General features: G+C 36.9%; 2 protein-coding genes across 2 annotated transcripts in view; one reads left to right on the plus strand and one right to left on the minus strand.

Moving 5' to 3' along the window:
- GPATCH2 (G-patch domain containing 2) overlaps window positions 1-16,618 on the minus strand; it is a 120,013-nt gene extending 103,395 nt beyond the window's left edge. The window contains exons 1-3 of the mRNA XM_074168609.1: window positions 16,370-16,618; window positions 7,481-8,194; window positions 2,075-2,136 (exon numbers count right to left, since the gene is read on the minus strand). Of these exons, the coding sequence (XP_074024710.1) occupies window positions 2,075-2,136; window positions 7,481-8,194; window positions 16,370-16,425 (832 nt within the window). The 5' untranslated portion in view covers window positions 16,426-16,618. The remainder of the gene's footprint in view (window positions 1-2,074; window positions 2,137-7,480; window positions 8,195-16,369) is intronic.
- Window positions 16,619-16,877: 259 nt separating this feature from the next.
- Window positions 16,878-24,411, plus strand: part of SPATA17 (spermatogenesis associated 17) — a 90,746-nt gene continuing 83,212 nt past the window's right edge. The window contains exons 1-3 of the mRNA XM_074144197.1: window positions 16,878-16,951; window positions 20,363-20,452; window positions 22,565-22,646. Of these exons, the coding sequence (XP_074000298.1) occupies window positions 16,884-16,951; window positions 20,363-20,452; window positions 22,565-22,646 (240 nt within the window). The 5' untranslated portion in view covers window positions 16,878-16,883. The remainder of the gene's footprint in view (window positions 16,952-20,362; window positions 20,453-22,564; window positions 22,647-24,411) is intronic.

Here is a 24,411-nt window from a genome sequence, read left to right on the forward strand (position 1 = left end):
TCTTCAGCTTCATTTCTCTCACCTAGTCTTTTCCTTTGCTTTTATCAGATTTATTTCCTCCTTCATTCTTTTCAATTTTGTATGTGTCTTAGCTCAGCTATAAATTAATTTACGGAGAAAAAATAACCTCATCTTACTTCATAAGGGGAGTACAAAGATAAAAGTTACTAGCATTTTCTTTGGGGGGTAGAATAAGTATTATTAGAAAATAAACAATTTTGGGTTACAGTATTCTGATAGTACTTTCATGGAAAGTCTTTACAAAACCAAAGCTATAATACAAATCTAAGAATGTCTGAGATACAGTGTGAAGCTAGTGGTCTTCTGATCATTACCACAAAATAATTAGTTCAAAGGTGAAATTAAAAAAAAATAATGTTTTGTCCTGACAATGTCCTTCTCAAGTTTCATTATTGTTGTTCTTTTTATTTATATTTCACAATACTATTTCGGGTCTAATGCTTTCTGCTTGAAAATTACAATCAAATTGAATTAAGGTTAAAAAAATCAAGCAAGCAAAAATAAGAATTAAAGCTCTATAGCAAAGAATCAATACTAAAAAAGGTAACAGCACACCAATGAAAGAACACTGATCCCTCCTTTTTTCTCCTCCCACAAAATATATATGAAAACCAAAGTAACTCAGATGTTTTCAACCATATTATTCAAAGATTTAAATAATTTAGTTCAGGATTTAAGGACAAAAATATTCTGATACATTTGTATCAAGCGTACTTAAAAAAATGTATGTAATTATGAAATGTGGTAGGTCATGTTACACATAAACAGAGAACAAAAGTTTTAAAAATTGCAAGTCAGAAGAGAAATTCATATAGGGAAGTAAAAGCAAATATTTTTGACATATTTCAGATTAAAATACTTTTCACCTGAGGTTAAAAGATCGATCTAAACTTTCAAAGAGAGCCTCAATTCTTCAGAAAAGCTATGTGTTAGCATAGCTAACTAGCACAGCTAAAACCAGATACTCAGACTGGGAGGTACAGGTTATGTAGCACAAGTTACTTTTGAGCAAGGAAGGTAACACCTGTTCTAAGTCTGAAAAATCATCTCCCTATGGTAACGTTAAAATAGAAGATAAAAAAAAAAAACAAAACAAAACAGAAGAGACTGAAGAGAAAGCAAGAAAAATCCCACAAACCCTAAAAACCAAACATTCCTTTAACCTAGATCACTACTGTGCAATGAGCCAGGATTTGTTCTCTTGCACACACTCAAGCAGTCTATGGCAAAATGCATAAGAAAGCTATCTCCATTACCATTAACTTAGAATTGCCAACAGAAGAGCAAGTCTTATTACTTGGGAGGCTATTTTTGCCTCATTTTTGTATACTGTCAAAGACAGCGAGTTCCTAGTCCATCAGCTGGGCACTAAGATGCTAGCATAATACAGGTAAATGTGTTGTACTTAAAAAAGTCTTGTGGCAAATAAAGTCTTATACTTCCATCCTCAATAGTTTTATCACATAAAATCACATGAGAACATTATGTATACTAAAGGAAAATCTTGAATTTTCACTGAATTTTATGTTGAAGAAAAATTTTTCAGAGGGGAGAGACTTTAAACAGCATGTATCCTCTAATCTCAGTGTTACACTGCTGAAAAAGTTGTTTGTTTGAAAGTACTTTTCAAATAAACTTCTGGACAAGAGAGAACTATAAAATCCTGCCACATCAATTCAGAATAAAAGAAAGAAAAAAGCTACCTCAAATATAGTTTGAGAAGCAGTACTATGACCACAGAGTCTTGTCTTGAAAATTGAAGCAACTGAAGAATTAAAACTTAGTATAGATAATCTTTTGGAGATGCTCAAATTATAAGGAAGTTTATTATATTACAGAGACTGATTCTCAAGACAGCTTTTGACTAAGTCATAGATTCAGGACACTCCCTGGTAACATTTCAAAAAACCTAGAAAGCAAGCTATACTTCAACTCATTAAAATAGTAATAGCAACTGAATTATATTGATTAGCCTATGAAATTACTTGTAACGCTTACAGAATTTCAACTGATGTGGTTTGAGGGGTGGAAAAGGGAAAGATTGTTTCAATACCTTGTCTTCCCTCATCATTGGTAAACAAACCAGCATCGCTGCTGCTCAGACTGCTGGATTCACTGTAATAAGAGAAAGAAAGAAGCAGATCAAAAGAACAATTGATCTTTCAGTCGTAAAATTTTAAGGAGACAAGGCTGTGCTCAAATTGAACTTAAACCCAACAAACATAGGAAAGAAAATAGGATGACTTTTTTTTTTAATCAAACTGCAAATATCCTAGTTCCATTAACTACAAAGCATGTTATTTTTGGCACATAAAACCATGGGAATCTAATGGTACTCTGAGAGTAAGCCAGATGTGACTGCAAAAAGGTGCTGACACAATTGATGCATTTTATTATCTGTTTCCATCAAATGCCCACTGCTCCCTTCTTATGCTGTGCAATTCAGCTTGATCCTGGAACACCACTGCTCAATAAAATAGGAAAAGTCTCAATCAAAAACAGCCTAAGCCTTCCTTCAGCACATGGAATATAAGAGTTTGAAAATCGAATTAACTTTCTAAACATCATTTGCAAGTATTTTGGAAGACACTGCTTAAGGTTTCATGACATACTACCTGGGAAGAAAGAAAACAGTTTATAATAAAGGTAGCCAATTATATCAAAATAAAGGTCATCCTGAAGAAAGTAAATATGATCAATGATCATAGCATCAACAAAAAAAGCAAGGTACAGTTTACTTTTCTGTGACTTCCATCATGGCATTAAAATTAAAATGTGTATAAACATGCACACACTTCTCTAAATTCAAAGACATCAATAGGTAAGGTATTTTCTTCTTTGCTGTATACACATCGTTACAAACAATATTCCAGTTGTCTCTAAACAGTAAAACAGACTTGCCTTGTAATAACGCAGATCACGTTTTGGTGAGTTTCACACAAAAGGATTTTTTTGTAAACCATTTATTTCATTTTTTGTCAATAAAGTAGCTCTGCTAAGGAAGTAATACTCCCACCAAAATTTAATCACATTTTATTTACAGTATGATGTAAAACAATTTGAAAAAAAAAAAAAAATCCCTTTGGTGCACCACACAAATTCAAGTGCAAGTTATAAACACTACGGCTACTCTCAACGTTCCATACAAGCTATTTAAACAGACCACAAGTTCTTATACCTTTCTACACTTATTCATATTAAAACATATATGCAGTTCTATACTTGAATTCAACTGGTTTAAATTATTTTTAGTTACTTTCTAATAATAAGTTACTTTTATTTTTGTTTTTAAATAACTAGTACACTTAGGAAAATTATTTCCTTTTAAATGTTAATCTCTTACAAAAATAAGCCTCATTTTTTTTTAAAGCTTTTAATATGACTTCTATAAAATTTGTCTAATTATAAGTACACATTTAGTTTTTGTATCTTCCTTTGGGAGGCATCCCAAGAGGATCTGAAACACAATATGGTATGAGGAGACAGAAAGCAGTGAACTTTTTTTAAAGAATTACATATATATGTAAGAATTACAAATATGGAAAAGAATATAAAAAGAATTTTCTATATACACACACAGATCTGTGTTTGAAGATTAAGTTTTCTGAATCCTTGCTGTATCTTCTGCTTATCCATATTCTGACTGTATAAGCAATACTTATACCATCTTTTATACATAATATAATCAGAACAGACTTAAGCACTTGTACAACTGCCCTAAGCAGAAGAAAGAGGACAGGCATGCAATGAGATTGGAACCTTCTTTCATGGGCGAGACCAGAACTTGAACTTCCTAATGTTGCAAATCCTAGTAAGTCTTTCTAGGAAGCATCCCATCCTCACTTTAATTACAGCATAGATGGCTTTACTGTCTTTACATTTCATTGCACACAATTTTACATCATACATCTGAAAGAAAAAACATCCCCTTCTCATAGATTCCTCCTGTCCATTTATTGTTTAACTGTATTTTTTTTAAATGAAAGTTAGGAAATCGTTTCAAGTCTAGTATTTTAGCAAGTTTCCCACCAAAATTTTCAGTTTTGAGAAGTCTCCTTCCTTTTCCTTTTTTTTTTTTTTTTAAGTAAGATATCTTAATTGTGCAATAAATTGTACTGAAGGAATAGCCAGTTCATGAAAACATAACCACTTGAAATTGTAAAAGTTACATATAATAATGTTTTGGTTGTTTGGTTTTTTATTTTTTTGCTTGTTTGTTTTTAATACAAACCGTAATGCTGGCATATTCATGGCAGTCACAGTGTTCTTTCTCCTCATGCCACAGTCAAATAGGGCAGGGATTACAGTCGAGATAATTGCTACATGGCAGTCATTTCACTGAATAGATTCAAAACCTCCGGAATTAATACATTAATATCTAAGTACTTGAAAGCTATTATGATGGAATTTATTTCCAGTTTTAATATAATTTTGCACTGTATATTTCTAATTCCTTTGCTTTGTAGTGAGACTTCCTATCCCAGTAAGACCTCCAGGAAAAAGCAAAAAGCCAGATTCCTTCTAGTCCTATAAAATAGCGTATGCGAGCAAAAACTTGCAAGAAACAGCTCTGCTATCCAAAAAGCTTTCACAGCTTTATACATTTGTGGAATCAAAGAAGAAATACTTTTTATTACTAGTTATTATTACTAGCAAACTGTCCCCTACCTTAGTTTCATATAAGCCTTGTGACCTCTGTTGACTAACCAAGCCTGTCCCAGGGACAGACCAGCCACTGACTGGCAGGCTGGTGGGTGGCTGGCTGAGTTTCACTGCTGCTGCCTTTCAAAAGGGGCAATTGAGATTTCTCTTCTATTTAGTCACTTAAAAAGCAAACAATTGCCAAAGCTTGCAGGAAATAAATATCATCCAGAATTCTGTGCATTGCCAAATTTGGCTGAAACTGGCCAAGCATCTAAGCATTGAGGATAAGGAAGAATGAGCAATGGACAGGCTCTGATCAACAAAATCTAATTTTCAAGTGCTCAAAACCAACCTCACAGGAATTAATCTTTAGGATCATCTAGAAGCTGACATTTTAAGAGCTTGAAGACTCCTCCTCCTACTCCTGAACCCTCCATTTAAAAACCAGTTACTGTTGTGTTTGGTGTTTGAACACACACAAATAAAAGACTGCAAAACGAAGTGTCACTTAACATTTTTAATGTGCACTTCAAATATATAGGTTATATTATTTTGAAGTCATCTCATGTATGCACTGAAAACTTCTCACCGGTTTTAGATACAAGCAATTTAACTTCCATTAAAATTTGCTTTGTTCTGCAAAAACCGAAATTCTAAAAATTTAATCCTTTTTTTAAAAAATTGTTAAACTGTATGCACACAAATGTACAAAACTAGAGCAGCTTTGTATACTTTTTAATTTTCCTCTTTCAGCAAGTCTTCCTGAAGTGTGAATGTTGTCCAAGACGCTTTGTTAGCTCTCCATGTCTTGTGCAATCTTACAATCTTTACTTTTAGAACATATACTTAGGAAGAGTTTGCTAGTTGTTTCTGATTCTTCTGGCTAAATGATCTCAAACAGAAGAGGCACTATTGCATTTAAGTAAAGTTAGTTTAAAATGAGTTAAAATTACTTACATACAAAACATTGAGATACAGTATGGACTCAAGATGCTTAGATATGGTGGACTTCTCATCACATTTTGGAATGCAAGTTTTCTAATTCGGTGGTTTACAAACCTTTTGGTACGGATGACCATTGCGAGAAATTCAGTAGAATGACAGACCATCCCTCAACCATTTGCATGAGCAGAGAACACTGAAGATGAGAATGGCTTTAAAGGTCATTTATTGGGGTCAGAGACAAACGAAGTATGATTTGAAAAATGACACCATTCTGTGTAACAAAATATTAAGCATTCTAAATAGGAAGATGAAGTTTTAATTCAGTAACATTTCTTTTGTGAAAAAATAAAAAAATATTCAGACTGACCTTGAAGTAGCACAGTTTTAGAGTCTACAGGGGATTTTTGTATTGATCACTCCTTTCCTCACTCAAAAATTAGCTACAGAATTTTTGAGTTGGAGAACTGTTACCCTTGTAACATAACAGAATTTTTTTTATAAATAAAAAAGCGACAAGACTATGGACATATGATAAACAATGCAATGGTTCCTAGCTCCAAGGAAATTTTTAAACCTCTGTCTTTAAGTACCGAACTTGAGGGAACAGACTCCCAGCATCATCAAAGAAGAAGAAAGTTTTCTAAAGGCTTCCTGACAACACACATTCCTGTCTTGCACGTTGAAATAAGATATCTCAAGTTACACTGGCTGCCTTAAGGACCGCTTCTGCTCTAGTAATTAAGACATCAGTTACAATCTTTAAAATTCAGGATTCATTCAGCTCTTTCAGCTGCTTATTGTCCGCAGGTTAGAGACAAAACTAGTATGTAATGAAAAGACTTAGAAGAACTTTTCCAACCTTACTGGAGTTAGTCACCAACACTGCTGTTATTACAGTAACCAATCTGCCTACTCTGGTCAAAATCGCTGGGTATTTTCTGCATCTCAAGTCTGCCTCCCCAGTAAGAAAAAGGCTAAATAGTTTATAGATAAAACGCCTACAAAAAAAAAACAGGGACACTGGTACTGTCAAGCAACTGACCAAAATTATGTGTTTTAATACGAGTCTGTCTTGTTGACAGTTCTGCATTCAGAACCAGGCACATGGGATAAACATAATCAAGCTTACTAGGCCCTGCAGGTAACATCCCTTGTGCATGGTGGAAAAATGACTTACACCTTATTGTGTTGTCAAAATAGTACTTTGGAAACAATTACCATTGTACTATGACTGCTGTCTGGAATGGATGGATGAGGTGTACTGCCAAAGAGTCATCATTCCCCCATTTTTCTAATGGTAAGCTCAGGTGTTTCTGAACTGTAAATTGGTTTTTGCATTTCGTAAATGATGTATATCCTTGGCAACCTGCAGACTTTTTATGCCCATGACACATAAGAACATACTGTCTAAATGGTGACTCTAAACACTGACAACCTTTCTGATGAATAGAGATAACAATCAAAGCACCAATGTCTAGAAATTGGAAAAACACAATTTTTGTCTTAGAACTGTCACCAGTTGAAATAACCAGAAAAAAAAACATATTAATCATTTGTTTATTCTGTCATTCTTAATCTTGAAACAGTTCAAATGTGTTATTTCAAGAAGCTGTTTTCTTGGTATTATTCTGCTACATGACTATGCTGATTTCCTTAACCTAAGCAACTCATATATATTAAAAATAGTAGACTTAAAAAAAAAAAAAGAATTAAGAGTAACTTGTTAAAACAGATACTATTGATCTGTTATACTATATACTATACATTTTAACTCTGGAGTTAAAGAAAAATCCAAAGATTCTAAATACACAGTAATAAAAGCAAACAAATATTATCCAAAGTTTCTGTAAAAAGGAAAAGAAAGAATAACCTGTCACTCATGTTGTCATCTGAGCCTTTTTGCTCCTCATACTCCATTTTGTCCTTATTTGCTTGGTTTACTTCTTCATTTTCTATAACTACTCCTTCATCCAAAATTTCTGGTCCTTGTCGAGCTGCAGCTACTTTTCTTTTTTTCACTTTGCTCTTGGAAAACTCTTGGTGTTGGTATGATTTATTGTTGTTGTCCATTTCTTGATCTCTGCTGTTATCCTGCTGTTGAGTTATTGTCAGTGCATTAGAGACTTCTGATGGCAGATCTATTGCCATCCGTTTTACCTTCCTTCTCCTGCGCAAAGTTCTGTTTCCCAAACTGTCAACAGCCAAATCTGGTTCATGCCACAGAGGTCTTTTGCCTCTAATGTTATTTAAGTTTGAGGAAGGCCTACGTTTAGCAACCAACAACTGGTCATCAGAGTCACTGTGGTCTTTCTTATTAGCATGATTCTCCCTGTAGTCTTTGTTTGATTCTTCTAAACTGGAATCAGAACCTTCACTTAAGCAGTGACCAGTCTCCCAGGGATGATGGGTGGTAAATGAACGTCTTTTTCGTCCCCTCCTTTTCCTTGCCTGTCGTTTTAGAAGACAAGACACACTTCGAGAATGATCTCCAGTATCAGCAAAACCTCCTCTAGCTTGCTCTGAGCTTTCTTCCAGCGCTGAGACTAGATCGTGAACCAGCTCCTCCATAGTCCTACTGAAGTGCCTACATATTTCAAGGGAAAAAAAACCAACAAAAACACACAAGAAGGTAATAAATGAATCTGAAGTGCTAAGCATAAACTCTAACAATTTTACCTGCCAAAATTATTTTAGTCACTTTAGACAAGGTAGTCTTAATGTCCATCCTATAAAGATTATTGTATTTCTGCTGAGACACAAAACCTTGCCAACCACTCCTATGCAATTTGCAACACACAAGCACACATTCCTTTTAAAAGGTATATTTCTCAAATTTTTGTGTTGGAAAGAAGCAGGGGGTAAGTGGGTGTTCTCCATTTGGTTTTGACCTCACTATTATTGCTTGGTTTTAATGCACCTCATCGCATTTTTATGATTTTCAGGGATTCCACATGGCAAGAGGATCAAAGACCATTCACTCTAACTGCAGGTAGGGAGCACATTTTAAATTTATGAATGAGAAATGGAATACATAATATTCCTCCTTGATAGTATATTATGGAGTTCTGTTAAAGAGTTGTCATTATGATAAAATATTTTTAAGGATAATTATCTCTTGATGCTGCATAAATGCCAAAATGAAGTTAAGACAGTAATTCTTTGATAGTATATGGCTTTTTTTTTTTTTTTTTTAAAAAGCAACTAATTCTGTCTTTCTAAATGGCTGGTGCCTGTTTAATTTTTAAAAAAATATTAATTCAGTGGAGTGATATTAGATTGAGAGAATACCCTACTATAGGTAACTCTAAAGTTGTAAATGCAAAGTTTCCCACCACATATAGGCACTCGCATCCCTAGAATCACAAGCTTGTGTAAGGAAAAATATCCCTAAACACAGTGTCTAATTAAGGTCTTATCCTTTTAAATGCTTTGCTCTTCCTCCTCAAATTTCACTAGCATTTGACATGTCTTTAACTCATGCTTCAGTAAATTCACTCGTGCATTACATGAACATAATTACAAAAAGAAGAGAAACACAAAGTGATTGCTGCTAAACTCTAATCCTTCTCTGAAGGCTGTGAACCTTCTCTGTAAGCACAGCAGATTCTCACACCAAAGCATCAGAAGAACCCTTTCATAAAGGTGAAGCAGAGAATAATATTCACACTGTAGTCCATTACACCAACAGATAAATATGGAAGACAGTATATGTAAAGGATGTTTAAAAGCAAGACTCTTCACTTTGTTTTACAATATAAATTGATGAAGGAATTAACAAATAGCTTTCTACCCGTATCAGCAGAGTTATAGATGTGGAGAAAATCTGGCCACATAGCACACAGGTTCCCCCTCTCACTTATTGCCAAGCTCCAGTGTTAAAGGTACTTAATGGTGATGGCTGAATGGATAGTCATGAACCATAAAGTACACAAATTTTAAATATTAATGGAGGAACCCAAGAGCATGTTTAAGGAGAAATTCAAGCTGGTCATGAAATACCTTACCTACAGAAATCATATATTCTCCATTTAAACCGTTTTCAGAAATTTTAAACACTTGAGTTGCAAGATCACCAAAAAGCACAGAGTGGTAGAAACATAGCGCATTTTGAATTAGTTAAACTATTTAAACTATTTAAACTCTTTATCTGTCCTGCTGTAATCTCTAGTTCTATTACTCCCTCTTAACCTAAGATTTTCTTTGGCTCCAAGTACAGCAGAATCATCATATCTTGTAAGGGGTGAGACAGCTCTGAAAGTGTGCTAGACTTTCTTCTTAATCCGTTTGGTTCACAAGAATCAAAACCTCCATAATAACACAATAACACTTCTCAGAAGCAAGAAAAGCAAAACAGTAAGAAATGAAACAATGGTTTTCTGAAAATTCAGAGAGAAAAAGAAAAGTGGAAACCAATCAATTGAGAAATTACTTTGAGACATGTGGCATCAAAATGACTTAAAACTAATTCTTACTTTGAGTTTTAAAAGTTCGGATTACTGTGGAGGGGCTTTGGGGTGTGTGTGGTGGTTTTGGTTGGTTTTTGCTCATTTTTTTTGTTTGGGTAGTACAAACTTCAATCACCAGTAGAGGCAAGTCCAGGTATATTTGTACAAGGTTTCTACGCATGTAGATATATTATCCCATGTTTCTCAATAGCTATAACTACACAATGGGGAGGGCACTGGCCCCTTTAGCCTTATTGTGTCAAAAACCCATGAAGACAGCTAACCTTGCAGGTACATAGAAATTAGATGCCCTTGAGATTTAAAGGGCTTTTAATACTTCTGTGCTAATATAACAGGAGCTATAAGATTCAAACAGATGAACTCCAGTACATTTATTTGGGTTAATTTGAGAGATCAAGTCTCCCAGCTGCCTGCCCAGCCCTCCAGCCACAGGCACATTCACAGCGAATTGACAGAAGTGGAGGTGCACCAAAAACTGAGTAAGTAGGCTCAAAATAAACAGGTTTCTGCTAACATGACAGAATATGAACTAGCATATACATCTCTTGCAGCCTTTCTGCTACTGCCCCTGCAGCACAAAGTAAAAAGCAAAGGAAAAACAGGGACACTAATGTCTTACACCACAGTTTATAATTAATTTGATCAACTCGGCACCCCTAATCCATATGGATAACTATATCACTAAAATCAATGTAACTCCTAGCGTAGGCATACCAATTTACTCCAGGTAATGGCATAAGTGTGGTGATAAAGTTGCCTTAGTTCTACGAAACACTTCAAGACCAAACACAACATATCCAGTTTGGATTTATATATCTGATCTAAACTTGCCTTTAATTCCCCACAAATACCGTCAATACAGATGATGCCAGATCAAAAGGCAAAACTCAAGAGAAGTGAATGCCAAAGTGTTTCTGAAGTAAAGGGATAACATGCCCTGAGCAGTAAGGTACTTTCCACCAGACTACATCTTTGAACCTTATGCACTCCTGCAATTAATCTTTTCTATTAAGTATCAGGTCTCTTCATAAGATCTGCGCAGGGGACCGACCTTGTTTAGCCTAAAAATTAGAGGCATGGTCTCATGTATAATATAGCTCTACCCTAACCTCTTGGACAGATCAGATAAATTAATATTATAATTACTTCAACATGTTTCCTTAGGAAGATTATGAGAATTACTTGATCTGTTTGGGACACTGGAAGCTCCTTTGTAATAGATTGAGAATACAAGACACACACTTCAGCTTTTATTCACATTGCACTTTCAATATGCCAGTGGTCCGCATTAAAACCCCTTCTCCTGAAAACCCAAGAAATCTCTTTTGATTAATTTTATCAGAGCTGTCATTTCTCTTGCTATAACTGAAGAAAAAAAAAAATGGCAACAGCAACTAGATAGATTTCAGATTAGCTATTCTATCTCCAAAATTCAAGAGTGTATTTCTATTACAGTGTTATCAGACAAACTCAGTTTTGCAACATTCTTCATTGTTCATAACCAACTGTCAAGCTTGTATTCCAAACCTATGAAGTAATTTTAATCATTGCTGATGTTACTGTAACAAAAATATTTGCATTTGAAATAGGTTGAAAAATAACTACAGTAAATATTAAAGACATTACCAGTGAGTATCAACTGCATTCAGTAAGATGAGAAATTTCAAGGTTGTAATAAGGAATGTAGAACAACATATTGAGGTACATAAAATATTAAGTTGAGCCATAGTTTAGCATGACTCACATAAGGCTATAAAAATGCTGTTACAGCAACAGCCCACAGCTAGCAATAAACTGTAATGTCTTCACCAGGAGAAGATTCTATTTTACTATAAAAAAAATAAGATATCTACTTTGCCTACACTGACCTTTACATTTATCTAAAGTGATTTTAATGTAGTTCATCAAAAGCTGACCCATTTCCTCTCTAACCCCTACCAGAACAAACCATAAAAGTGCTGTTGCAGGAACAGTGTAACTGCTTTCACCTACTCCAAAACAGTTCACACAGCTTGCGTTCAGCCTTAATGCTTGTATTGAAACTCCTAATAGAAGTAATAGGCACTTGCTTTTTCAGTGACAATCAAGTATCATTTTTGTTCACTGCCCACCTAAAGCATGTAACAATGTAGAGCTCTGACTGCTCACAAAATATTTATAAAATATGCACTGACAGGAAAGCTAGTTTAGCTGCACGACTCATAAGCAGAGGCAGTATCTTTTACTAAACTGACAGCTGCATTTACATTTACTTTCTAGTTCTATACCTTTTCCTGTTAAATTGATATGGGGTTTCTTGCAGCTAAAGTTATTCTGTATCTGTCTCTCAAATTTTGAAAAGAACCATGACTTTTGTGGCCTTCACAACCCACTTTGATCACAAGCTGAGCACAAGAAATATCAAGTCGTTCCTTGAACACTGGGATTATAAAACCTGACTTTCTATAATCTTTTCCAATATGGATTATCTGATGTCTCATAACATGGCTGTACTCACACCATACCTTTACGTTCAGACAGGTACTAATTTGAAACCCATTTCTCTACCTCAGAAGTTATTTTCACAAAGCCTTAGAAACACTAGTTTTGTGACCTCTACTTTATTGATGAATGTGACTGAAATTTGGATTGAACAGGTGCAAGCATTAGGGAGAGAGCAGCAGATGATAAATCTCACCACTTTGCCTGAAGAATTTACAGATTCGAAGAAGAGTATATCAGTTCTTCGGATACACAAAGGTGAAAGCAAAACGGATGAACACGAATTAGTTAAAAGGACTAAAAAGCTAGCAAGAAGCTATGGTAGATGAGGAAACAAACAATAAACCTACATTACGCAGGAGTTTATGGTATACATCACAAACAGAAATTGTACCTAAATTATTTAAACTTGGCTGTCATCAAATGGCCATTGCCAAGAGGAGAACAAAGCATCCAGTTCCACATCCACACATATTTATGCCCTTAGGCATTGTCTGCTGGACAACCAGGTACGCAAAGGTGCACAACCACCAGAATGTGTTCTACCCCATACCAACCATCACTGGGGGGAGTAACAATTAGCTATCAAGCTACAGAAAATGCCCATACTCTTCCACTTCTAAGGTTCCTGCTCAGTGCTTCCTGTAATGACTAAAAGCCAACGCACTGGTGACACATTCACAAGTAAATCTGAGCTGTAGACCAAAGAAACGTAATACAAATGCAACTTTCATATTATAAAATTTAAAAATGTGACAGTGACAGAGCAGAAACACACAGAAATTAAATTAAAGAAAACAATTATTTTGAGTTTCATGTAAGGCAGTGTGACAGTTGCAAGAATTGAGGACTCTTAAGACAAGTCATGATACTATGTTGGAGCATGTCTATATCTGAAAAGTGAAAAACAAACTCAAAATCCCAGGCTATTTCTCATCTTCAGGGTATGCCAACTCTCCTTTTTTTTTTGCAGTCAGTTATATAGTATATAAACCAGTTTCACAAAATAAAAAAGTACAGGAGGAGTTTAAAAAAAAAAAAAGAAAATTTACGAAAGACATTGTTCTACAATTAAAGACATAATTACTACACTTGCTGGAAACTTCTGTTTCTACTCTTTTGCATATCAAATATAGAGCTCCCATGTATTTAATGGCATACAAATACTCACAACATTGTATTCCTCCAATCACATACTACACATCAATTCTTGGTACCAATTCTGTATCTGAGAAACTTCTTTAGATAACTTTTGGAATTTCCTTACACTTCTACACAATAAAAAGCTATTAGTATTTGAGGAATGATAGAATTTTATAAACTGATTATGCAGCTGATCCCCCTAAAAATTAGGGCCAGACAAACTTGAAATAAGTACATCTGACCCTTCTACAACTGCTGCTCATCTAAGAGGGCACAACAATAAATACTATCAAGTCTAGTGATATTTAACAGTGAAACAGTGTCCAGTACAGAGCAATGGTATACAGTCAGAAAGATGCTGACATGAAGTGCATTTAATAAGATTCTAACACAAATGAATTGGTCAGCCAGAAATGAGATTTAGAGCAATTTATCATGAGAGGTAGCAATTCTTCCAATCGCATTGCTGCAATTTACTGATATGCTTGCCCTTTTCAGAAGTATGACTTCATTAATTAATTGTCAAGGTGGAGAATCACATGAACTGTCAAATGATGGTAATATGCTATAGCACCAAAGTCATTATCAAAAGAATCAGAGTGCCCAGTAAGCACCCAAAATGCAAACTATTCCTAAGTTGTTACATGTATTCACAGTATAAATTAAAAACATTCAGCTTCAGAGGAACTTTACACCCAAACTGAATGCTCTTACTCTGTGGCTGTTCTGAATCTATTCACTTCTTTAGGGTCTTAATGTTCTTAGAAAGCACAAGTTCTTGATTTTCTATACCAAGTATTACAGTTTGAAAAAAATATTTTCTTGGATCTCCCTCAAATGGGTTTCCTTTAACAAACGGCTACTGAAATAACTTATGTACACGGATAAGAAAAGTGACTGGCTCTGAGGAGTAGTCAGATTTTTAACAAATCTTCCTTCAGAACTGCTCAACTAGCAGTCCTGCTATGCGGCTAGTCTTATCTATAGATAAGACTTCAATAATTCTCCCTGTACTGAATTCTTCTGGGCAGTATATTTGCACAAGCAAAATCATTACTGTCTGATGACAGTTACAGAAGAACATGCCAAATTCCCACACCTTGTGTTACTGACCGCTATAGTTAACGCCTTTGGAACTAAGTAACTTCATGTGGACACAAAATAGCAAAATTTAAAGACAGGTTAAGTATATAATGAAAACTTTCTCAGAGTACAGATACACGTTCAGAATGCCTTAGGCAACGTTCCTAATGCATGCAGGATTAGTACCAAAATAAGAACACTTCTGCCAGTAGAGTATACCTCATTCTCTGACGTGTTCTGAATCACACCAACAGAAGTAAAGTTACATTTACACCAGGCAAATTCTCATGCCTAACAATACTGGCAAGCTTCTTCTAGCAAATATATATTATCTAGGCAAATAAAATTCTCCTTCAAAAGTTTTCCCATTTAGAAAAATTTAAAGAAACCATGAAAATAACCACATGAAAAAAAGAGGTGGTATGAGGAGAAGGGCAGGAGGAGTGGAGTTTTCTATGTAAGAAAACTCAGTGTGGAGCCTCTTTCCTTTCTTCCCCATCGCCCCAAAAAGACCCAAAGAAAAACATAAAAGAAAATCTATTTCAGATCCGGGAACTCTATGGGCAGGTGTCTGTATACATAACATAGCCTCAAATTATCAACACTCAAGGATAAAAAAAAAACAAAACAGAACAAAAATAAACCCCCATTACCCTCCTCTCCACTTCCATTAATAAAAGTGAAATGAACTAGAAGTTATACGCATCAGTTGATACCTAGCATAGCATGAAGGAAATGAAAGGCTTCCTAGCTGGTTTGTTGGCATGTCTCTCTTCCATCATGTCTCTTCACTAACAGTTTTTATATCTCTATGGCCTCTTAACACAACAAAAGTTTCCCTTTTCTATTCTGTTACTCAGTTACCCCTCTTCACAGTTGCACAAAAAACCCAATATGGCCTTTGGGGGTCACAATGCTAGCATACGGAATTACATAAAACAGTAAATCTGATATTGCAATAGAAGTACCCATACTTTCCCTACTCATTGGCTACAGCTGCACTTGTTGATTCTTGGTTGACAACAAAATAGCTTCAGAGCAGCAACCACACCTAAACGGATGTTTCTGCAGCACACACTGCAAAGGGCTTACACCTCAGAGTCTACCACAATTAGAAAAATCCAAACACACACAAAACCCTAAATAAGCTTGTGACAAAAAGTTTTGTTTATCGGTTGCCTGCCCTCCTTTCTTAGCAAGGAGGGGAGGTTTCTTCCCCCATCCCGCTGCTCGCTTACAAACACGGCAAGAGTCGTTGAGACGTGCCAGGGGCACCTGCCCGGTCGCCAACCCCTCTTCCCCTGGAAGCCTTGGGCGGAGAAGAAAGCACCGAAGCCTCTCCTCCCAAGTAACCGTCAGCCGCGGCGGGGCGGGAGGCCAGGCGAGGCCTGGCAGCGGGGAGGGTCGGCCAGGGTGGGGGCAACACTTGCCCCCGCACTTCCCCGCATTCCACGCACGGCGCGGAGATGGTGCCTCCGATACCCTCCCGCAAATACCGGCGCCGCCCCGGAGAGAGGGCAGGGGGCGGCGGAGACGTTCCCGCCGGGCGGCCCCGGCGCCCCCCGGTCCCCCGGGCCTGGGCTTACCAGCTCTTTCTCGCCGCCTGAGCTCGGGTCGAGGTAGGCTCAGCGACCCGGAACATGAACCCGGCGCCTCCCCCGGCCGCTCCCCGGGGAGGCTGGCGCCACTTCGTAGAGACTGGGCCGAGGGGAGACGGGGCGGGGGCCGGCAGCGGGGCCGGGAGCTATCCCGCGAAGGCCGGGAGGGCAGGACGCGGGCAACCAGCACTGCTCCTCAGTCCCCCATGTTGAGAGCCCGGAAGCAGCTGCGGCACCGGGAGGAAGCCGGGCGCGACCATCTCAGCTCTTCCCCTCCCTCTCCGGCCCGCTGCCTAGGGGCGCCGCGTCTCCTCCAGCACTACCTGCCTTGGCTCCGCTTCCGTTCCGGTCCCGCTCCGCGGGGCTGCCGCTGCCGCCGGCGCCCCCGCCGTTCCCTGCCGGCAGAGCTGCCGTGGCGATCGCCACCCCCGCGCCCCCGCAGAGTGGTACGGCTCCGTTGCCATGGTGGCGGCGTCGGGAGGGCGGGCAAGAGGGAGGGAGCATGGCCGCCCTGTCCCAGCTTCAGGCGAGGCTATCGGGGCTGCGGGAGGAGTATTTCCTTAGGAACAGGTAACTAAGTTGTGCCGGTGGTGTGGCGGGACGCGCTTCCTCACGCTGGGCTGGGGCTGGCGGGGCGGACAGCCCTCAGTCTCCCCCGGCAACGAGATGGCGGCCCCCCCAAACATTGCCAGAGTGATCTGAGGAGACACCCCCAAAGGAGCCGGCCCTCTCCCGCCTCAGAAGCCTGAGGTGGCCTCCCCTCTCCCGCCCCACTCCTTTGGGGTAGCTCTTCCCAGAGTTTTGCTCACACTGAGCCTGTGAGGCCCTGCTGTCCTGGCTCAAATCTGGAACTTTTACTGGGTGTTTAGTTTAGCCTGCTGAAAGGCGCTGCTTCTTTTTTTTTAATAAGTGAATTGACAGAGACACCCCACCCCCCCCAGCTTCTCAAGTGTGCTGATGTTTAGTATCCGCACTGCTGAAAATTGAGCTTTGTTTCTAAATTAGGTTAAGCGGCCTGAGTTTCTAGTACCTGAGACATGTTTTTTCTTTTTCTACTAAGTTAAAGAGATGTTTACTGTACTAAAGATCCAAAATGTCCCATGTTGAGAGCAGCAGGCTGATCAATCAGATCACCTGTTACTCTTCTCTTCACCGAGTGGGGCAGTTTGTGCTGCTGAGTTTTCTGACTGCTAAGATGGGTGGTGGCCAACTTTCATCACACCAGATTTTAGGAAAAAAAATGTTTTAAGACCTATTTTAATATTGCATAGATTTGTCCTGTAAACCCTTCTATTTAACTGTGGTGTTGCTGCTGCTGTACATGCCATGCTAATACTCAAAACAGAAAAAAAAGCATTAAGGGTTTTTTTTTCCTTTTCTAATTAATAAATAATTTGTTTTAGAATCCAATTACAACATAATTAGCATGAATAGCAAAGCTTGCAAACATCACTAAAAGTTACACTGAGTTCAAGTCCTGACTGCGTATAAAGTGGTTTTTTTCCTGTACTTTCCCTGAACTTCAGCTCGTACTCCTGTGGCTGTACACAAAGCAGTTCACTAAAAGAGCATCAGTTACAGCAGACTATGCTTGTATTTCACACATTTTAGGTTAGAAAGAGCAGGATGAGCCAGACATGGAAATCCATTGGAGGGCAGCATGCTTGATGTTTGGGGATTTGTTTTTTGGCAGAGCTTTCCAAAAGTGAATTGTTTCCCTTTTAAGGATAGGCTATAATCCATCAGCTTCTTGAAATTCAGATTTTCAGCTGAGAGTTAAAATGAAAAGCTTCAAATAGTCCAGCTCAGCAACTGAAGGGCTGATCAGTAATCTGATCTTTGTTCTTTAGGGTGAAAACCTTGGACTACTTCAACACAATTGTCAGTAAAATCCTGAAACAGATCAGAATATCTTGTTTAGAGATTTTTGGTAGATCCTTATTTAAGTTTTAAACTTAACAAATAAGTTCTGGGCACTAAAGTGTGTCCAGTTTGTAGTGGTCTTTGAAGTATTTTTGAAGCATTTGTATTTTGAAATCAGACAGCAGCTTTAATTTCCCTTTCAGAACTATGCTTTATCTACATAAAGTAATAGATCTGTTAAAATTGTCCAATTTGGATTGCTGTGAGCACACAAGTCAGTGTAATCTGTGCAGTCACTCATTATTCACCAATAGTTTGAGGGCATTCAGACAAAAATACATTATAGAGTAAAAATAGAGGTTATTTACTCTATTAAGTCAGTATTTGGCAGAGAAATACCAGATTCTCCAAAAGATCTGAGTTGATCTGAAGCATCAGGAGGTGCAGAAGGATATAAATTACCATGTATTTACCCTTTTTTGTATGAGTTGCCTCGTTTGCAAATACCTCCAATGCTAAGACTTGAAGGATTTAGTTCCATATATGTCAAACATATTTTAAGACAAAAGAAAAATGTTTCTTTATTTACCTATCAAGACCTAAAAGCAGAATTCTATAGAACATCTAGAACACACAGGCCCTCCAGAGCAGCTTGACTTAAAGCAACTGTAGTGAAAACTAAGTACGCTTGCTAGCAATTACTGCCACAGAAGGAACAAAGTAATTGAAGTGCCTTAAAGTAAATCTCCAAATTAGAAAACTTTCTTTATCTTTCAAAGTCCATTTGCTATTTTAGGACTGTACACCTGTTCCATTAAAAATTAGGGCAGGTTGATGACCGTAGTATCTTGCCTGTTGGTTGTGGTTAGACAGGTTTAACTGATCTTAATAATGTTCTTCTGATCTTATTAACAGTCCTGTCATGCATTATGCAGAAATCTATTTATGTCAGAGGTATGAGGTCTCCTAAACTGACTTTTTAGGGAAAGTACCTTGCTAGGAAAGGACTTGCACAATGATTGCACAAGGCAAAAATGCCATAAACCTGTACCTTGAGAAATACTCTGTCAGGGTAAGCATTGGGATATAGAGGATCTGTTAGTGCATTCTCTTATTTTAAGCATTAAACAATTTTATCACTTATTAAAGAACATACTTTTATTTACTGTAACAGCTATATGTCAGATGCTGACTTTAAGTATGCCTTTTTAACATTCAGGAAAGTCTTTGGGAAGTATGTGTGACTTAAAAAGCTTAATTCAAACAGTATGACAACTATGCAATCTGATCAGAAGGGCAGTTATCAGCTTGAGCAACTTATACCCCAAACCACTTCTACTGGCAAGGCCAGTTGAAAAGTATTTGTGAAAAAATACTGTAAGAAAACCAAGTCTGTTGCTTGCTAAAATAAAGCTTCAATAAAGTTTACAGGGACTTCTAAACTGACTTGGCCAGGCAAGACAGAATGTCAATTAAAAAACCTAGCAAGGAGGAATAGAGGAGAAGCCTTCTACTCTTCCAGAAGCAGACTGTTGCTATTGCCAAGTGGGTATGACTGGTTTGGAGTTGTCACTTGTGACACAGACAGTCCCACATCCCCTTCATTTCCAGGATGTAATTGTGGCTGCCTGTCCAGGGCCAAATTGGTCATACCCTTTTAATAAAAGTCATTTACCTCTAGGTAAAAGTAATCTGGAGGTGTCTGCTTCCTATGAAGTCTAGGATGTAGATATACAATTTTATACCCAGCTATGGAATTTTTGTCATCATTCATGCCTAATTGTCATTAAAGCATTATCCATATATTTCATGTACAATGGAAGAAGTCCATGACATGCTGACATGGATATTAAGTACTGTATGGGAATAAGAAATACGCTCTCCCAAACTTTACATTATCTACAAGTTGTGATACTCTTTGTATTTCTTATCTTTATACTAAGCAACTAATGTCAGTTATATTGTTCTGCCACTATTAGTGAACTATGTAGAATTAAAAAGTGAAAAACCTTGTGAAAGAGATCACAAACTGCAACAGTAAGACATCTTTAGAAGTATTCTTCAGCTTTGCTACTAAATTACCAACCTTACAACTATTACCACTTTTTATATTTTCAGATCTGTAGATGAGGACAGAAAAATAAAGTACAAAGCCGCTATCAAAATCCAGAGCTGGTTTCGAGGATGCAGAGTCCGAGCCTATCTGAGGTAACATATTAAGCCTATCCTAATCTGTATTTGAATCTTGATTTTTTTTTTCCCCAAAATTTCTTATTGTATTACTCGATTTTAATAAAATGGGAGTATTTTAAAAAAAGCCCTCACCATTATTCTGCTTTTAAATAGAATGAAGTGTATGCTGTGGCACTGTAAGAAACAATAATCTTTTTCAGAACTGCATACAAATAAAATGACATGATGATAATAAGTAGCATGGAAATAAATGAAATTCAGAATTGATACGCAGTATTGTTTAAGAAATGTTTGCATTACTGGAAAAAAAGAAAATGTCCCTCAGATATGTTGTTTGCAGAGACATTTCTTATCTTTGCTATAGTGGCTGTTACAGAAAAATTGCCTAGTAAGTGTATGGTAACTGGACTCATATTGTCGAAAATTAAGTTCTACTGCTTGATTTGAACAGGTTATTTTAAAAAAAAATCTTTCTTTACATAAATTTCTCCATTTATAAAAGAGAGGTCATGTAGAATTGCTTTGTTCTGTAAAATGCCATATCAACATTGATATAAATTTTTTGGAAACGCTATGGTTTCCAAAAGGAGGCCCTTCTCCATTTTTTATGATCACAAGTCCAACTGGTCAAACTCATGTTTCTGAATTTCTGAATTTTTATGAATATCTTCATAAAAATTAAGGCTGTAAGGGAGAGGAATTGTTACATCTTCTAGTTTGACCTCTTGCCTGTTGCAAGTCATTATGTATCATGCAGACATACTGTATCAAGCCTAAAGAATTATTAGGTTATATAACATTAATTACATAATGGCCAATATTTCCCTCATAAAAAGATAGTCTACAGCCGTTATGTGCACTTGTTAAAAAAAACACTGGTAATTTGTTTTCCAGTGCTTGTTCAAGTGTGTTGTCACAGGATGCACCCATCACATGCAAGTGGTCAGCAGGCAAACAAACATGGTATTTCAGCTCTCCAATGAATATCAGCTTTGCCATCAATGTTAAACCCCCCTACAAAGACAGAGGATTGGTTAGTGCTCCTCTGTTTCCAGCACAAGTGGCAGCAGCACACTACAGAGGAAAGTGAAAACCCAAGTGTCTTTGCCAATCTGTTTTGTAGGGAAATGATCTTGCACATGCACATTTGGATTTAGTAATGACCAATGTAAGAACAACAACATAATTGTAATGAGCATGTAAGAAGAATTAAATCAGCTACATGTAGAAGAGGATTTTCTCTGCAACTGCATACAGAGTGATCCTGCTCAGTGTCCTCTTTCCAAAGATGGATGTGCTGTCTGACATAGGAGCACAGGCTCAGTACAGCCAGTTGTCAGTGTTCTGAATTACCCTGTCATTTAGGTCCTTTGAAATACCTGCTGGAAAAGACTGCCTCCCCTGAGTGACTCTAGCTGTACTGCAAGATTTCTAAATTTTATGTCCATAGTTTGGTGATATGAATGCTCCCCTATATAGCTTTTTCTAGACAGTCCCAAAGTAATGATTGCATTATTTTCTGCAAAATTGGTGTGAGACATCAATTATGGAATTTTTAGTAGCATAATAAAGTGTGTGTGTATATAGATATATATATAGAAAATAAGTACAGAATAAAGATTTACTTACAAATAAGCTAGGTGTAATTTTATAAAAGCAAAAAAGTAGTCTAAAAATTCCAGATATCTGTGGGTTTTGTCAAATATTTAAAAATTGTAAAGCTGTGAAAATGCTGCATGTGACTGAAAAAAACTCTGTAGTGGTGAGATATGTTCGTTAAAACAATCCGTGAAAATAAAGTCATCTATCATGCAAATTACATTTGTAAGGCTATTTCATTAAACATTTGTAATGATAACTGAAATAGTATATAAGTAAGTTTGCAGTAACCCATTTTTTCCAAATGCAAAGTAAGTGTGTATGTATAAATCTATGTATATATTGATTTATAAGTGTGTATGTGTATATATATATGCATACATGTATATGTATAAAGTATGTTTGCAGTGGCATTCTGTTTGGAGTAAGTATGGATAATACACTATATATTATTTTTAATACCAGGAAAAAATTAAGTTATATTGTAAAGTCTCAAAATAATAATTTTGCTAATATATTTCATTTTAGATATCTGAACAAAAGCGTGATTTTTATACAGAAGTGGTGGAGAGGTTATCAAAGCAGAAGATACTTCAGAAAAATGGTGAAGGTAGAAAACCAGTTTTAAAAATTTTGTTTGGTTATTTATATAATACATGCGAATTAATTCGTTCACTTGTTGAAACTAAAAAGCTGAAACTTGGTCCTTTATACACACAGACACGTACTTTACTATCATGAAAAGCACCATTAATTTCAGTAAGCCTACTCATAATGGTCAAGTTAAGTCAGTGTTTAAGTGTTTGCAGCTCTGGAGTATTAGTCCCCAAACCAGCAATGAGATCTGCTCATGCAGAAGCCTGCCCGCATGGTGCTAATTGCAGGATTGGAGCTCTTCAAGGTGTTTTTTTTTCCTGGCAGAACTTTTAATTCTGAAAATAAAATAAGCCAATGTGTCTACATGTTGCTGTTCTATGTTTTAGTGGTTTAAATTTCTTACTTAATGAACCTTGAAGTACTGGAGGTTTTGCCTTAAGGCACACGGCTGATCACAGTCAATCTAATTCCCCTGACAGACTTGAAGATAGCAAAAGTGTATAGTAGCGCACAAGCTACCACCTTTGTTAACAGGTTTAGGAGATTAAGAAGAAACTAATTTTCCTTTAACATAAAGCAATTAAGTTTTTAATATGTAGTTCACTTCACTAATTTATCAATTTGTGTTAATATTTTACAACAGATTTAAACTTGCTAGTCATTTATTCTTGATTAATTTTGTTCAAGTTAAATTGTTGTGTTTCAGTCAAAACAAACAAGTCAAGAAAAAGCAAAAAAATGAGCGATAATAACTGATATATTACAAGCTAAAGTCCTGAGTACCTCCTACTGAACTATGTTTTCAAGTAGCAGGACTTGTGTTCCAGAAAGCTTGCCTATTCCCCAAAGTCTATCAATAATCTAATTAAAGATTTTTTCTCTTGCAATTTACCTGGCTTAACTAATAAATTATGAATCATCCTTTCAGACTATGGTTTTCAGTCTACCTTCTAAAACACTAATTTTTGAATATAAGGCAGATAGCTACATGGTTGGATTGGGTTCTACTTTAAAAAAAGTGGGTCTTCAGTTGAGTATTGTCCCTGAGTTTAGGGAAGGTTTGTTTAATCTAGAAAAGCTTCTGTAGAAGAAGAGAGATGTGATAATGTTAACGTATGTTAAAATTTGTTAATGGAAAGAAAGGATCTGTGAAGCCACTGGGAAAATGGGAGGAAGAAATCAACTTCATGTGAGACATTGACACGTACTGCCAAAAGATGTTGTGGAACTCCCTCTACTGCAAGTTTTTAAAATGAGGATAGACAAATGCTTACAGGTGGCTTAGGTATGCATTGGGCAATGTTTTAGGTGAAGTCATCTCATGACGTCTCCTCAAGTTTTACATTTTTTCGTGATTAAAACATTGTAGAGTGGTGAATTTGACTTCAGAAACAAGGCAATTTATGTGTTTCTGTGGTTTTGAAGACAAGAATAAGAACCATGTCAGTTTTTGGCATCTGATCATTAGGCTTTAAAAGGGCTTAAGTAGGACAAAGGTCTGTTGGTGGCCAGTTTACATTTTTTTCAATCCCCCCAAATTGTAAGGAGCTATCTTTTGGCCACTCCATGTTGAAATGCTAATTTCTTTGTTGATAATAATCTGTTTCCTATTTTCATAGACTCATAGAATGGTTCAGGTTGGAAGGGACCTTAAAGATCATCGAGTTCCAACCTCCCTGCCATAGGCAGGGACACCTCCCACTAGAGCAGATTGCTCAAAGCCCCATCCAGCCTGGCCTTGAACACTTTCAGGGATGGGGCATCCACAACTTCTCTGG

This window comes from Numenius arquata, chromosome 2 (genome assembly GCF_964106895.1).
Source record: "Numenius arquata chromosome 2, bNumArq3.hap1.1, whole genome shotgun sequence".
In the NCBI taxonomy this organism is placed as follows: domain Eukaryota; kingdom Metazoa; phylum Chordata; class Aves; order Charadriiformes; family Scolopacidae; genus Numenius; species Numenius arquata.